The sequence below is a fragment of the Pseudonaja textilis genome, chromosome Z (assembly GCF_049901715.1).
Source record: "Pseudonaja textilis isolate UNSWEBS1 chromosome Z, rPseTex1.2, whole genome shotgun sequence".
Classification (NCBI taxonomy): domain Eukaryota; kingdom Metazoa; phylum Chordata; class Lepidosauria; order Squamata; family Elapidae; genus Pseudonaja; species Pseudonaja textilis.
The window spans coordinates 20,369,416-20,385,047 of NC_142008.1; the positions used below are offsets into that span (position 1 = coordinate 20,369,416).

At 33.0% G+C, this 15,632-nt stretch overlaps 1 protein-coding gene across 8 annotated transcripts in view; it reads left to right on the forward strand.

The window, feature by feature from the left end:
• ANKIB1 (ankyrin repeat and IBR domain containing 1) overlaps nucleotides 1–15,632 on the forward strand; it is a 56,152-nt gene that overhangs the window by 31,451 nt on the left and 9,069 nt on the right. For all 8 annotated transcript variants that reach the window (XM_026722727.2, XM_026722733.2, XM_026722732.2 and 5 more), the window contains 8 exons: nucleotides 1,185–1,273; nucleotides 2,349–2,479; nucleotides 2,814–2,948; nucleotides 4,047–4,133; nucleotides 4,227–4,293; nucleotides 5,455–5,600; nucleotides 7,677–7,855; nucleotides 9,311–9,362. In XM_026722727.2, the coding sequence (XP_026578512.1) occupies nucleotides 1,185–1,273; nucleotides 2,349–2,479; nucleotides 2,814–2,948; nucleotides 4,047–4,133; nucleotides 4,227–4,293; nucleotides 5,455–5,600; nucleotides 7,677–7,855; nucleotides 9,311–9,362 (886 nt within the window). The remainder of the gene's footprint in view (nucleotides 1–1,184; nucleotides 1,274–2,348; nucleotides 2,480–2,813; nucleotides 2,949–4,046; nucleotides 4,134–4,226; nucleotides 4,294–5,454; nucleotides 5,601–7,676; nucleotides 7,856–9,310; nucleotides 9,363–15,632) is intronic.

Here is a 15,632-nt window from a genome sequence, read left to right on the forward strand (position 1 = left end):
CGCTTTTAGTATCTAGAACATTGGCTATTCCAAGCAATATTTCTCTGTCACATTTCTCTGTCCATCAGGGACTTGCTATTCTTCTATAATGCATTAAAAAAAATTCTAAATAGATCTGTGAAGATCAATTTCAAATAAGGATAGAGGGAAAAATATTCCTACTATGTATATGTTGTCATAATATTTTCTGTTTAACCAGTTTTTAAGTATTCCTTCCTATTCCAAAAATATTGCTGAAACCTGCAAGAGGAGAATTATCCCTCTGCTTTTTTCCTGTAGAGTTTCTCACTGTGAGAAATACAAGTGATGCCAATCTGCATGTAGATTGCAGAGAGGGATTAATTCTCTGCAAATGTTCAGAAGTATCATTTATATAATTCCCAAATATTTTAGAAAAATATAAAGTTATAGCTAATGGGTGGGTGAAATTGGAAGAATAATTGCCTTGAATAATTTTGGGAACCCTAATTCATAGAACTTTGGCCTGTTATTTGAGAGCTGATATTCAATATTTGGTCTGTTTTTAACAGCCAGAGTGTTATAGTGGTATTAGATTAGAACCAAGGAAGTTAAGATTCTAGTGAATAGTTAATCATGGCATCTGACTAAGTGGCTTTGAGCCAATCACTTTCTGTTTAAGCCATTCTGTCTTACAGTATTGTCATAGGGCTAAAATAAATTGAGATCTCTTAGGAAAGCTGTCATGAGGATACAGAGAATGCATATCTATTAGATAAAATATAAGAAAATAAACTGCTGACCTTCATTTGTGCTTTGTTCACTTCTATCCCATATTATAGTTTCAGATCTTATCTTTTGGGTTGCTTACAGCACTCTATAGAGTTTGTATGGTTCACCTATTTCTTCACTTTAGGAAAATCTCAATTTTAGGCACCTCAATTTTTACTCCTCTTATTGTAAGACATGACAGAAAGGGAGCAATGCTAAACATATATTGCATAGGGGTAGGATTCCCATCCTAAATCTCCTCGTGCTTTAGACGGGATACTCTGTAGATACAGGGTTCTTAGATGTGAATTTACAGCTTGCCATCTTAATGAATACAAGTAATGGATTAAAATCATTTTTTTTACGATTATTCTTAAAAATTCTGTAGTAAGTTTTTCTTTTGTTTTAATGTAAAGTTTACTTTTCCCCTCATTCTAACCCTGGTTTCATTTTAGGGAATGTTTAGGTGAAGCCCATGAACCTTGTGATTGTGAAACTTGGAAAAACTGGCTGCAGAAAATAACAGAAATGAAACCTGAAGAGCGTAAGAATGTCCATTGTGTCTTTTTTGTTTATTTTATAGAAACTATAAGACTCATGCAAACTATAGGACCCACTGGTGCATGGAAACCTACTGTGGACCACAAAGCCTGGAGCTCTTCCACCTCTTCCCCTCATCTCACTGTCTGGGAAACCTCTACCAGTTGCAGAGGCCCACAGTGTACATGAATTGCTCCATTTACCTTTATGTTGTTTTTTATTGTAGCTGCTGACAAGCATACCCAGCTGACAGGATGCCCAACCTTGTTACAGAGGCCGCCTCATATTATTCTGCAAAGAGTATTATCATAATTGTTTGGAAGGCTCCTTTTCCCAGTCATGAAATTTAGAGAAGGAGCCTTCCAAACTATTTCCCTTGCTAGCTTTCTAGCCTAAAAAGTATAGAAAGCTAGCAAAGATGATTGCTTACAAAAATACTCTTTCTAGCCATCACAAGAGCTGACACCGTTCTCACAATCATTTGGAACACTCTTCTCCAAATCTTGTGACTTGGAAAACGAATCTTCCAAAGTATCATGAGTATGGTGTCCACTTGCAGTATGATACAAGTCAGCCTCTGTAGGAAGGTCATGCCTTGCATCAGCTAGACACATCTGCCAGTAGTTGCAAATAAATGCAAGGGTACATGGAACAATTTATTTGTACTGCTGGGCCTTGTAACTGGCAAAGGCCTTTTGGATGCGGTAGGGAGCAGGCTTGGGCTTCCTGTGTCACAGCAGCCTTGTACTCCCTGGTACACTGGATAGGCAGCTGAGATGGGGGGAGAGATAGGCAGGTGGGAGAAGAAGGGGAGAGTTGCAGAACCCTTGCGGTCAGTGTCACATAAATAGGAAATTATAATCTCAACTGGTTTTCAAGTTCAATTAAGTTCTGGGTCAGATTTATCTTTGAAATGCAAGGGTTTTTTTGAACATTGAGGGATGGTCCCACAAGTGGATTTTTTTTTTAATGTTAGGTTACAAACTTTAAAAAACTAGGAAGTGCAGTGAGCCTTTTGTTCTAAGAAAATATTACATGAACGTTATATGCACCTAATATTTTTGTTTCCCTCTTCAAAGTTGTGGGAGTTAGTGAAGCTTATGAAGATGCTGCTAACTGCTTATGGTTACTCACAAACTCCAAACCATGTGCCAACTGTAAATCTCCCATTCAGAAAAATGAAGGATGCAACCACATGCAGTGTGCAAAGGTGAACAAATATTGTCCAGGGTTATGTCACTCCTAGACCCAATGTCTAAAGAAAAATAAAAAGAACCAGAAGATATATTTAGTATTTTCAGAAAGATAGGCACAGTTGGACCAAGCCATATTTTAGGGTAGTATGCTGTTATAAAAGTCAACATTTATCTAAATCACATTCTAGATAATAATTTCAGATGACTCTTAGTTAATAATAATTTATCAGTTTTAGACTTTGCTAAAGAATTGATAAAGACATGTTACTGAAGACATCATCACAGATATAATTCCATTTGTAGTGTAGTATAGTAGATATACTGTATGTATATCTCTTCCTTTCCTAGTGCAAATATGATTTCTGTTGGATATGTCTTGAAGAATGGAAAAAACATAGTTCTTCTACTGGAGGATATTATAGATGTACTCGCTATGAAGTAATTCAACACGTAGAAGAACAATCTAAAGAAATGACAGCAGAGGTAAGAAAATGATTTATTTTCAGGAATAGATCATTATCATCATCATCATATGTTATTCTCTTCTTTTGAATGTAATAGTTGATTCCACACATTGTACTAAGCTGTTTAACTCATAGCTAGACATTTAATATTAGGTAAAAGCACCATGTTCAACTGAACTAAGATGATGTTAAATCTAGCCTTAAAAAGTATTTTTGTTAGTTAAGTATTCATCATCCATCCATCTGTTTCCAGAATATATGTAACATGAGCCTCGTAAACATTCTTCATCCATATCTTCTGTGCATATCAGAAATTTAAGCAAAGATCAAACTCAGCAGTAATTGAAAGCCTGCCAAATTTTCTATCAGTGTCCAAAATTAAAGGTACAAAAAACAGATGTGAAGTGAAAGATTAAAGCCTTCCTTGTAAGTGAGAGGAACTGAATCATGTTTTCGAAAATCTGTTTCAAATGTAAGCCAGAATATAATTTACCAACAACAAAATTTGATTTACTGGTTCATAATAATAGCTGCATTACTTTGACTGAAAAGAAAACCCTTAATAGTTCAGTTCATTAATTGCAGCATGGTTGATATATATTTTGAGTTTGTTAAATGTTCCACCCTCCAGATTATATTGAAAGTGGCAATATAGAAAAAGGTGGAAATGGCTTCAATTTAAAGACACCCACCCACTATATTAGACTACAAAAGAAAAAAGAGACTTTGAATTTTCGTAGTCAGCAAGTGCCTCTTGGATATTTATTCAGCCAAAATCTCTATTAAAAAGTAGATAAGGCCTAACCTGATTTTTAGAATACCACTTTTATAATTAAAGAAATCATTATGGAACAGCTATTCCCTCTCATCTTAAAATGGAGTGAGCATTGTATCCAGATAGAATCATCACATGTATATCATGAGTTTCTTTGATTCAAAATTGATTAACTACTTTATTTTGTCTGTTGAATTCAGATGACTAATTTATTTGTTCATTATTGTGAGTGAGTATATTTCTATTGTACACAATTTAAAAACTGTGGAATATTTGGTCTTGTTTATAAGGAAAATTTAAAATCCGCTTTTTTCTTCCCTTTTTTAAACTTTTTTTTTTCAGGCTGAAAAGAAACACAAAAGATTTCAAGAACTTGACAGATTTATGCACTATTATACAAGATTTAAGAACCATGAGCTCAGCTATCAAGTATGATTACAAATAGTTGTGTTAAATCAGATTACAACTTTATTTCTTCAAAATACAAAGTTTTAATTATTTTCTTCATTTTATTTCTTTTAGTTGGAACAGCGCCTTTTTAAAACAGCCAAAGAAAAGATGGAGCAGCTGAGTAGAGCTCTTGGTGGTTGTAAGTGCCTTTGTTTTTTCTACAGTATGGTTAAGAATTCAGAATTAAGACTCTTGCATTAATTTAATTATTTTTGCCAGCTAAGTTTGATTAATGATCTAATACACTATATTAAATATAGCAGAGTATTTTAGGCATGTTTAAAAACATGTCATATTCTCTGTAACAAAATTATAACTAAATCTCATTCTAAATCTCTCTTTGATATACAATATACTGGCGTCAAACGGATGCATTTCCTGCATTTCTGTTTGAATTGATGCTTCAGTCTGAACAGAACCCAAAGTATTTTTGCCCAGCTAAATACTCCCTTTTTATATTTAAGGAAGCATTGTTCTCTAGATACATCTGTCCTTTTTAAGATAAGGTAAAGGATTTTCTTTTGTGTCCATCACAACTATACATTATACATGGATATGAGGAAAGGCATTTTTAGTTGCAGTGATGTTGTTTCCTTCTCAGTCCCAAGAGAAATTTTGGATATTTACCAAAGATTTTGGTCTGAACAACAACAGGTTAGAACTTATTCTGTTTCTATGTTGGTTGTTTATGGTTTTATATAGTAATTGTTAATATTCTGCAAGCTTTTATTGCTATAGAAAAAGTTATATTTTAATGAAGAAAAAGAATCTCTCCGTTATGAATATTATCCACTCAAAAGTTTCTTCATTGAATTCAAATTTATATGGTTTGGGGGTATTTTTAATGCATTCTTGTATCTTTTTTCATGTCTAAAAACTCTGCTAGTGTTTCTGTGGTTTTATTTTTAAAATATGATATCTTAATAGTAAGTCATTAAAAAAAGAATAATAGTATGTAGGTTGGCTATTAAAAAAAAAAAATCAGAGTTCTGTAACTGTAAGAATTGTTCACATCTCAGTCACAAAAAACCAGTTATCTTGTTTATATCTTGAAATATATGTTTGCTTTGGATGGCTATCATAATCTAATTTAACTAATTGCAGAAATCTGAATACAGTCAATATGAAACTTACTTGCAAGTATTTTTTTTATTTGAAGTCAAGGCTGAAAACCCATTCTAATTTTATATGATATTAATAGTTTTTGTTTAAATCAAAAGACACCTTATGCTTGCTGAAGTAGTTTTTTCAGAAACCAGAAAAAAAACGTTTACTTGCAATACTCGAACATATCTTGCAGCGGAAGGAAGTTGTCCTGATACCACATTCATTGAAGATGCAGTTCAAGAACTCCTCAAAACTCGACGGATTCTGAAGTGTTCTTATCCTTATGGATTCTTTCTGGAACCAAAAAGCACAAAGAAAGAAATATTTGAACTGATGCAGGTAAATATATTACCTTATGGTAGCCCTTATTCTGCAATTCTTCTTTATCAAGATTCAGATAAAGCGATTCTGTGCCTGCATAGCCACTTCAGAAAGTAGCAATTCCTATGTTGTTGTTATTTTTCCAAATGTGCTACACCAACATACTATATATAGGTGACATACATCTGAATATGTTGTGTTCAGTATGCACTTAAGTCAATGCAGCTTAAAGCATTACTTTGAGCTCTCTCTACTACACTAGCTTTACAAAAAGTATCAAGAGCTTTGACAGCTCTCAGCTACCTGTTATGACTTCTCCCGACTGTTCTACCATCTCATAGTAAAAGATCACATAGGAAGACAATGCTTCAGTGCTGCTTGGATCTACACCACTAACCTTAAGTAGTTGTTTGATAGGAAGACTCTGACCTCAGACAATTGGATTGGCCAGGCATTCTGAATCCCACCTCACACTTCTCAAGCCATAATTTTATAAACCAGTCATGCCTTAAACACACACTTATCTTATTTACTGCTAGCATTTTGATTATTTGCATTGCAAATACTTTATTTGTCAGTTGCATGAGAAAAAAATTGACTTGGCATTATAAAAATATAATAAAAAAACGTTAACAGTAGAAAATAAAGACTTTGCTTGTCCAAGGCACTATATAAAGACTCCCTTGAACCCAACTTTATTGTATGTTTTATTCCTATTTTTATCAATATAGTGTGATTGTTAAGAAGTTGGATTAGGACAGTGATGGCCAACCTTTTGGGCTCAGCACATCAAAAATTCAGACTTGATCCTGCTAGTGTGTTACACCCACCCCTCTGAACAATACAGAAGCAATTATTTTATCTTCCCCATCTCCAATCTACGCCACCCTGAACAGTGGCACTCAGCAGCAGATTTAAAGCTGAGCTTGAAGTAGACACCCATGATTTAATTCCAGCCCCGGTGCCACCAATGCTACCCCAAAAGGCTGCCTCACACTATTCCCAAAGTGCATCAATCTGGGGAATGGTGGGATAACCCAACACTTCTCAGGATCTGACATGAGCTGCTTATCTTCAGGTGATGTTTTTGTGACAAACCCCTGTGGCTTATTCAAGGCTGTTCTGGGTCTCATGAGGACTTTGATCTTGATGTGGGTTTAAAGAATGATGTTTGGTGATCTATGCTGCTTCTGAATATCATGCAAAAGCACATATCATTCTTGCACAATTTTTGGAGGTTCGACTTTGGTATGATTTCCAGGGGATCTGGAGACCATACAAGAGCATTCTTGTGCAACCTACCAACATTGTAGAACAGGGGCATTTTTGAGAATAGTTGCTGGATGTTGGGGAATGCTGGCATGTTCACCACCATTGCCTAGATCTTAGGAGTATTATAAAACAGGTTCAAATCTAGCTTCACCCGAAGAAACTCATTAGATAAACTTGAATCAGCCCAATTCTCAGCCCAGCTATTCTCATGGGTTTATTTTTCTAAGCTGATTTAACAACCTAGATAAATATGAACCTAACACAGACCCCAGATATGTGCATTCACAAATGTGTAAATAGTTATAGTTCAGTAACCAGCTTTTTTCAGCTGATATAATTTTATGGCTTTAATAGATTGAATCAATCATTTTACTGAGTTTTTTTCCCAAATTATTTTTTCTAGCTTACATTAATAAATTATAATCTACATTAAATAGATACTCTTCTTTCTTAAAGAAGTCATTAAAATGCAGTTTAAAAAAATAAATAAATGACTCTTAAAATGTTAATTTCAAAGGAATTACACTTATTAAACTTGGTGTTGCTATTTTTTTATTGGTATAGTAAAAAGTGCATTATTGCATGTGTTGTAATGTTTACTGTTTAAGTAGATTATATAATTATAAAATAATAAGCCATTTTATTGGAACCATAGTTAATTTTAGATACATCCCCTAATCATTATAATAGGGAATGCATATATTTATACCTGTCTTCATTATTGATTATATAGCAGACACTTTTTATGACATATATTTGCTGGAAATTGCACCATTTTTCACCTTGTGAAGTGTTGGTTAAAGTTATTATTTTCTATTATAGACAGACCTTGAAATGGTTACAGAAGATCTTGCTCAAAAAGTAAACAGACCTTACCTTCGTACTCCCCGCCATAAAATCATCCGGGCAGCTTGCCTTGTTCAACAGAAGAGGCAAGAATTCTTAGCCTCTGTAGCCCGTGGAGTTGCTCCTGCTGATTCCCCAGAAGCTCCAAGGCGCAGGTAATCCCATAAAATAGAGATTTGCATCCCCAAAGAAGTACAATTTGTAAGTACCAAGTATGGTAAGCCTGTCTCACAATCTTATTTGCTAAGAGTAAGGTATTGTAAGCTGATGATGTCCAGTTATTTGGACTGCAACTCCTTACATTCTCTTATATGTTGCCTTTTGAATAGCTGACATTTTTTTTTAGAATACAGGATCATGCCAACACCAGGAATTAGGGCCCTGTGTATTTGTAAATATACTAGATAGTCTGATTAATTTATTAATTTCCCTAATCCTGCTGATATCTCACATGGCATTAAAAACCTGGTTTTGTAATGGAGCCTGGGGCCCCAATAGCTTCTTTCATGGCTTCTTTGAATGTTTGTAAGCCTTCTCAGATACTAATTTTATATCATTTTGGGTATTTTAACTCTGGTTTTCACTCTTAATTTGGAGCTGCCCAAATTCATATTTATGAAATGGACAGTTTATACATTGAATACATAAATTTTATTCTCATAGTTAATCATATTAAATCAAATATATTATACCAAATATTATTTATAGGGGAAGGAAAACTTTTATTTTCTATATTGTATATTTTATGCATTCTATTTATTTATTGTAAGCTGCCTAGAGTATCACATGTGAGATGGGCAGCTATATAAATAAATAAATGTGAAAGTACTTTGAAAATAAAATTACACCTGAAAATTAATCATGATAGAGAAAATGCATAAAATAAAAAGCACAAAAAAATTCTAACAAGGTTAATGTGTTCTTCTCAAACTGATTCAGAAAGAGATTACTTCAACCACTCATTTACAACACAAGGATAGAAGGTTGAATTGTAATTTTTGATATTTCTGATTCAAATATTGCATTAGACTGTCAGGTTCTCAATGTAGTCATTTAAGTCCATTCTAACTAAATGTGTATGGTATCCCTTTTCCTGAGGCATTAGCAGAAAATTTCCTCCAAGATCCAAAGATCCTTGACCTTCCTTGCCTTCAAGAAAGCAGGATGTAAGGCTGGATGTTACTGAATTGTTTGGTTCCATTTCTCTCCTACACCATTAGAATTTGATTTAATTGTTCTACTATTTTAATCCTTGCTAGATACCCAGAGTCCCTATTAGTGGTTGCCAAGAAAGTTGAAATTATAAATAAATAAATTATAAATGTTGTTGTTGGCCAACTAGGAAGTAGCATTAGCAATAGCTACCCATGCTTCAACTGAAAAAGTTGGTGGGATTGGATGGAGTGGGATATGTTTTTGTGTCCATGCAATGAATGAATGTTTAGATTGATAATTTGAAATCGTGAGCAATTTTAAATTTTCTTGGCTTATTAACGCTATTAAAATTATATAAATAGCTAATTAGCAAATAACTTTTCAATTGTCTGGTTGAGGGGAAATTGTTCATAGTTAATTCTGTTCTCCAATAACAAAGTATGTTTAATTTATAGCTTTGCTGGTGGAACGTGGGATTGGGAATATTTAGGATTTGCATCCCCCGAGGTAATTTTTGTCATTTTTAGTTATATAAATTTACTTATTACAGAAATGATTAAGGAATTTCACTTTGCATGAATAGCTTCCCAATGGTTGTTGCAAATTGTACAAAAGTTTGCAAGGTGTGGATGGGCTTTCTATTTTTTGTAGCTTTACAATGCAAGAATTTTTTTTTCTATCCAGTGGTGAATAATATATAACAGATTAATTTCTGTCCTGAAGGGTTTGATTGGGCGCCCTGGATTTCCAGCTTCTGAATGTCTGCTTGAGTTCTGGCAGGGCAAATGATGATAATTGTCACAACTGAAATAGATTTTTGAACTTAGTTAAACAAATGAGAGCAATTATGTTCCATCCCTTGCAAATGAAGCTCCCTATTTCCTCCTGATTGTTAGAAAATGAAAGCTGCACGTCAGGTTGTCATGGCGAGCAACCTTGCCAACAGTGTACCACAAAACAACAGTCACTCACCGAGCTGGCTCCTGAATTGAGTTTACTATTTAGCTGTTATTGGTACATAATTTTCATTTTTTTAAAAATGCTTCTTACTTGGGTATAGTTATATCGTTATAAGCATTTTAAAATCTGGCCTTTCAATAAGCATATGTTCCTGTAAGACCATTTTTAATTTTTTTCTGCTCAGGCATTGGATCACAAACAAAAAAAGCTAGATGTAACATTGTAACAGATTAGCCAGAAGAATTTAACTTTCTTTTTGTATCATGGAAACATGTTGGGTTTTTTTACATGTGCGGTATGATGACAAAGATTTTTATCTTTCTTTGTGCTCTTGGTATCTTGCCCATAAAGTTGATGCTTCTGCACAGAGTTCATGTTGGAAACATCTAGGTGGAAAGGCAACGCCTCTTCTTTTTTCTTTTTCCTCTGCCCTACAGTTTTCTCCCTTCCCTTTTCCCTCCCTTGTTTTCTAATTGTTTTCTTTTGTATTTTATATTCAGATAAACCAATAAAATTTTTGAAGTACAGGAAACATCTAGTGCCGTGGAAGATCTTTTGGCAGAAATATCTTTATCCAAGCATGCATATTCCCGGCTGTAGTTTCTCCCTTTCTCTAGGCAGTTCCTTTTCTTACAGCAAAACAGGCAATGACATCTGGATTTTTCTTCTCAGAGAACATTTGTTTCCTCTTGTTTTTCTTTATGGATGACAAAGGAAAAAATGTTTTTTTTTAGTTTTATCTTTGTAAATCTTGCCTTTTAAAAAATGTATTTAAAAATGTATTGTCTACATGCAATTTCACTCCATTCCAACCCGCACCATTCAAAAGATTGCAGAGTTTGTGGCATATAAAATAGTCTTCAGGAAGTATTCTGAGTATAGACAATCACTTTGTCTCATCTTCACTAAACAAGCTTTGGAGGGATTGTACTTCTGAAAATGGGGATGGATAATAATTATGGGAACCTCTTCTCTGGAGTTGTAATTGGTAATATTATTTTAAACTGAGCATTTCTTTCGTTTTCATAACTTTATTGAATATTTTAAAAATGAAGATCAAAATTAATACCAACTAATATACATAAGAAGGAAAAAAGAGATAGAAATCAAAGAAAAACTAAAAGTGAAAGAAAAGGGGGAATAGAAAAGAAAGGAAAAAGATAACAATTTGTGGCTTCAGTCTTCTTTACAGCAATTATAAGTACAATTTATAAATTTACCTCTTTTTCTAAAGCTTCACTATGATTCTTGTCTTTCTATAATCTCATATCTAATCATCAAAATGTAAACCATAAGTTCATTTTTTCAGTTATATGCAAAAAGTCCATAAAGGATTTCCAATTAATAATAAACATGTCTTTTCCCTAATCAAGTAAATCAGTTTGGCCATCTCAGCAAGTTACATCATCTTCATGAACCAGCCTTCCATTGTAGGTATTGCAGAAAGTATATAAATACAGTACAATAATCTGGCTGTACTTACATTAAAAAAATCAAAGTTCTCAGACTTTTTCCAATTCTTTGTTCATCAATTCCAGAAGAAAGATTTCTGTTTCAATTGTACCTTAAACTTTAAAATTTTCTGAATCAATGTATTTGAACCCAAAATATTCTGTAGTTCTACCAAGAGGGATGAAATGTCCTTCTTATTGTTCACATTTCCAAGGTAATTTTGAAGTGCTTTTATACTTTCTAGACAATTTTGTCTGATGAAAAAGTGGGTGCTGCTAAGAAAACATCCAAAAACAACATAAAGTTACTTGCAAAAGCCCTTAACTTGTAAAGTTTTCTCAAAAATATTTACTCCCTCAATCCTCTAATGCTGTCTTATTCAGTATTTCAAGAACCAAAGTAAACAAGATAGGAGACAGTACACATACCTGTCCTGTTCCTTTCTGTATCCTTTGTTTGATTCCAGTAGCAGTTATTCATGCTTCCTTTGAAGTATAAATCATTCTTACATTTTATAAAGTTCTTTCCAAAGTTCATTATCTTACAAAACTTTGAACAAGAAAGCCACATTCAAATTATTTCAAAATTTGAACAAGAAGGTCCAATCCAAGGACTACTATAGATGTAAGAACATCAAGTGGCTTGTTTTTATTATATCAAATATTCCAAAATGTCCAGCACATTTCTAATAGTGTCTGTAGCACTATTTTAGGTAAAAATCCATATTGAGCCCTATGAATAAATTCTTTTAAAAATATTTTTAGCCTGTCAGTCGGCATGTTGTAAACAACTTTTACTCATTCAATAATGATTCAACTTATACTTCCTTATAAAGCCAAATTTTGTTCCTCTTTAGGTATTACTACCATATTAGCCTCTTTCAACTTCCTTACCTTTTTGCTTCTTGTAAGATATTAATTATATTTTGTAAAAGTTGTAAAAATTCATCCTCAAAAATTCATCCTAAGAACCTAGTAATCCATCCAATCCAGGCACCTTTTCAGCTAATCTTTTGTATAGCTTCACAAATTTCCCTTATTGTTATAGAGCCATTCATAATTGGTTTCTGTTCTTTTGTAAACCTCAATAAAATTTAGGAATACATCTATGTTCTTCAGAGATGTGTTACTTGCATTATACAAGTTGAAATAATATTGGTGAAATGCCTTTCGTATTATCATGCTATCCATTAGTACAGTATCTTACATTTGTAATTTCAACATTATTTTCTTTTTTGTAATGTATATGCCAGACATTTCTCTGGTTTGTTTTTCTTTATATTGTTCATTTTTATTTCCATTTATCTAACTGTTAACATAGATAACAGTCATTGTAGGACTTGAGATATCTTGCCTTGTCTGGAAATTTATTTAATTTTTTTTTCTCCTTATATCATCTAATATACCTTGCGTTTTCTTCTGCCTCTTTTTTGTTATTGGTTTGTCTTGTTATGTTGTTTTATTATGTTGTATAAAATAACTTCTGATAAAAATTTTATTTTTGTCCCAACAATTCTTAAACCAATACTTTTATCTAAATTATTTCTAAACATTTTTTTTACAATACTCCACTATTTCTTATTTCTATAGAAGTTAAGAACTGGATTTTCTTTCACAAATTGATAGGATTATGATCCAAAAAAGTCTTTGGCAGTATCCCTACTTTAGAAACCTTAGTAGCCAGACTCTTCAAAATCCAAATGATATCTATCTTAGAAAAGCATCTTGTTTTTCAGAAAAAGTAGGTATATTCTCTTGAAGTTTTCATTCCTATTATCTTCTGATTACCCATCCCCTCCCACTTGTGACTGTATAACTGTAACTTTGTCGCTTGCATCCTTACGATTTACATTGATTGTTTCCTAGTATGATTTGATCGCTTATTGTACCCTATGACTATTATTAAGTGTGGTACCTTATGATTCTTGACTCTTTGACGAATGTATCTTTTCTTTTATGTATATTGAGAGCATTTGTACCAAAACAAATTCCTTGTGTGTCCAATCACGCTTGGCCAACAGAGAAGTCTATTCAATTCTATTGAATTGCTGATTTTGTTTATACATAAATTGTCCATCAAATCAAAGAAAAAGTTGGTGATTTGCCTTGAATTAATATTCTTCTCAGACCTTCTATCCAGTTGTAGGGAGACCATTCTGGAATTGAGCATTTCTAAACAAGTCCCAATAATGATGTTTTTAAATAATCTCTGGTTCAGGTGGTCAAATCATTTTCTAATACTTTCCCCCATTGCATTGCAGCTAATAAAATCTATGTAGTGTTCTTGAACATAAAGGAAATAGATAATTTAAAAAAGCTCTTTCTATATTTTTAAACCAGATGGATATACCACAGAGCAGGTTAGATTTAGTCTGATTTTAAAATGCAAAGTTTCAGCCTCCTGTGGTTTTAACAGTATTGCCATTTTTAGCATTTTGTTTCTGTGGGTCCAATAGTCAATGATTTCACAGAATGGCATGTACTACTTTAAATTGCTGCAAAAATTAGACGTTCTTACAGAATTTTAGTATTTTATCACAAAAGGTTATTCCATTAGTATTAGTGAATTATTCCACTGATTTCTTTTCAAAGGAAGTGATGAAACTTTTGGCTTCAGTTTAAAAGGCACCATTACTCATATGTAGCCAATGGATGAGGTAGTTCACTTCTGATCTTGTTAGGAACTTTTAAATTACTTTCTACAATCTATATTTAATTTCACTTACTTTTCAAGAATCTTTTATTTGGTTGTGAGCTCTTATGAGTTGATCGCGTTATTTCTATACTACAAGAACTAAACATGTTGATTTTATTTAAAGTTTCTTCACAAACTTGTTTCTGCTTCCTACTAATTACTTGTCTTACCTGCTTCATATCTTTCTACATCATACCTTAGGTATTTGTAGAGCATTAGACTTTTTGTGGATTGTATTACTTCAGTTATTCATATGCTACCAAAGTTGGCTAACCTTACTTCAGAGTTCTGCAAAGTGATTACCTGCCACTTTGCAAGCAGAGATCTTATAGAAAGTTTTTCCAAAATTATTTTCTTTTCATTGAAAAGTAACTGCTTGATCAGAACCTTATATGTTTCATTCAATATGATTGGGAAAAAATTTACAGAAAAAAATTCAGAGGCTAGTGCTCTTTTGTACTTGTGTTTTGGCATATTCTTGTATCTCTGTTGTTGTAAGCTTGTTACTTAGCTTTACAAAAGAACCAGAGAGATCATGGATTAAAAATACAGATTGCTTACCTCTGACTGTAGTTCTTCAGATGGTCATCTGTGGAGTCACTCAGCTATTGTCTCCTCTATCACGTCTCATAAAGACTCACTTTTTTTCAAGGGCTGAGCCAGTTTTGGGAAATTAAAGGAACAGGTGGAAACTATGATCAAGTGTATCCATTTGGTGGTGAGTGTTTCCAGCAAAAAGACTGTTGCAACCCTGACCCAGGTTCCTATACAGGAGCATTATTCACATGTTGTAGCAGCATAGTTGACTATGTCCTTTTATCTTTAGCATTTTGTTTTTGATCTGTGCCTTACAATTAGCACCATCATTTCTATAAATGAGTTCATCATACTGTTGCAAGATAGCACAGGGGACTGAATAAAAACTGGAAAAATGAACAGGGAAGAAACACTATCCATGTAGCTATTTGATCCCAATTAGCCCCAGCCTAATGTATCATCAGCAGGTATAAAAGATTAGAAAATGAAAAAATAAACCTTGCTAAAGGCACATAAAACATAAATATGAAAATATGAAGCTAATTAACTGTGGGATAGAGAGGAAGGGATATTTTTTTCTTCAATCCCTTCTTTAGGATTGTTTGTGATTTATATAATTGCATACTTATGCATATTTTCTTTTTATAGTCACTGGATAGCATTATGCTTGCAAGACCATAGTTTGCTTCTTATAGTCAAATAAACTGGCTGGCTTTTTTCCAATAATTAAATGTTTGCAATAAAACATTTTAATTATTCAAAATCAGTGAATCTTATTTGAAGTTTGCACTGCTGTATAACTGGTATAAGAGAAATTAATGATTTTATTTAAGAATTTGCCTGTTTATTATATAATGCTAAACAATGAAATTATTACCTAAACTAAACTTGATCAATATTTAACTAAGATGAGAATATTTTGAATAGTTGAAGCAAGCTAGTAAAAAAAAAATCACCTTAGAAGCATTAGATGAAAAGTTTGTCTAATTCAGAATTCTTATCATTGACTTTTTCCCCAAGAAACTCCTCTGAATTATTTCATGTATTTTATATCACTGACAGAATCTGATTATGGTATTAGTTAGAAAAAATAACATTATAATGTACAGTCTTTTCAAGTACCCCCCCATCCAT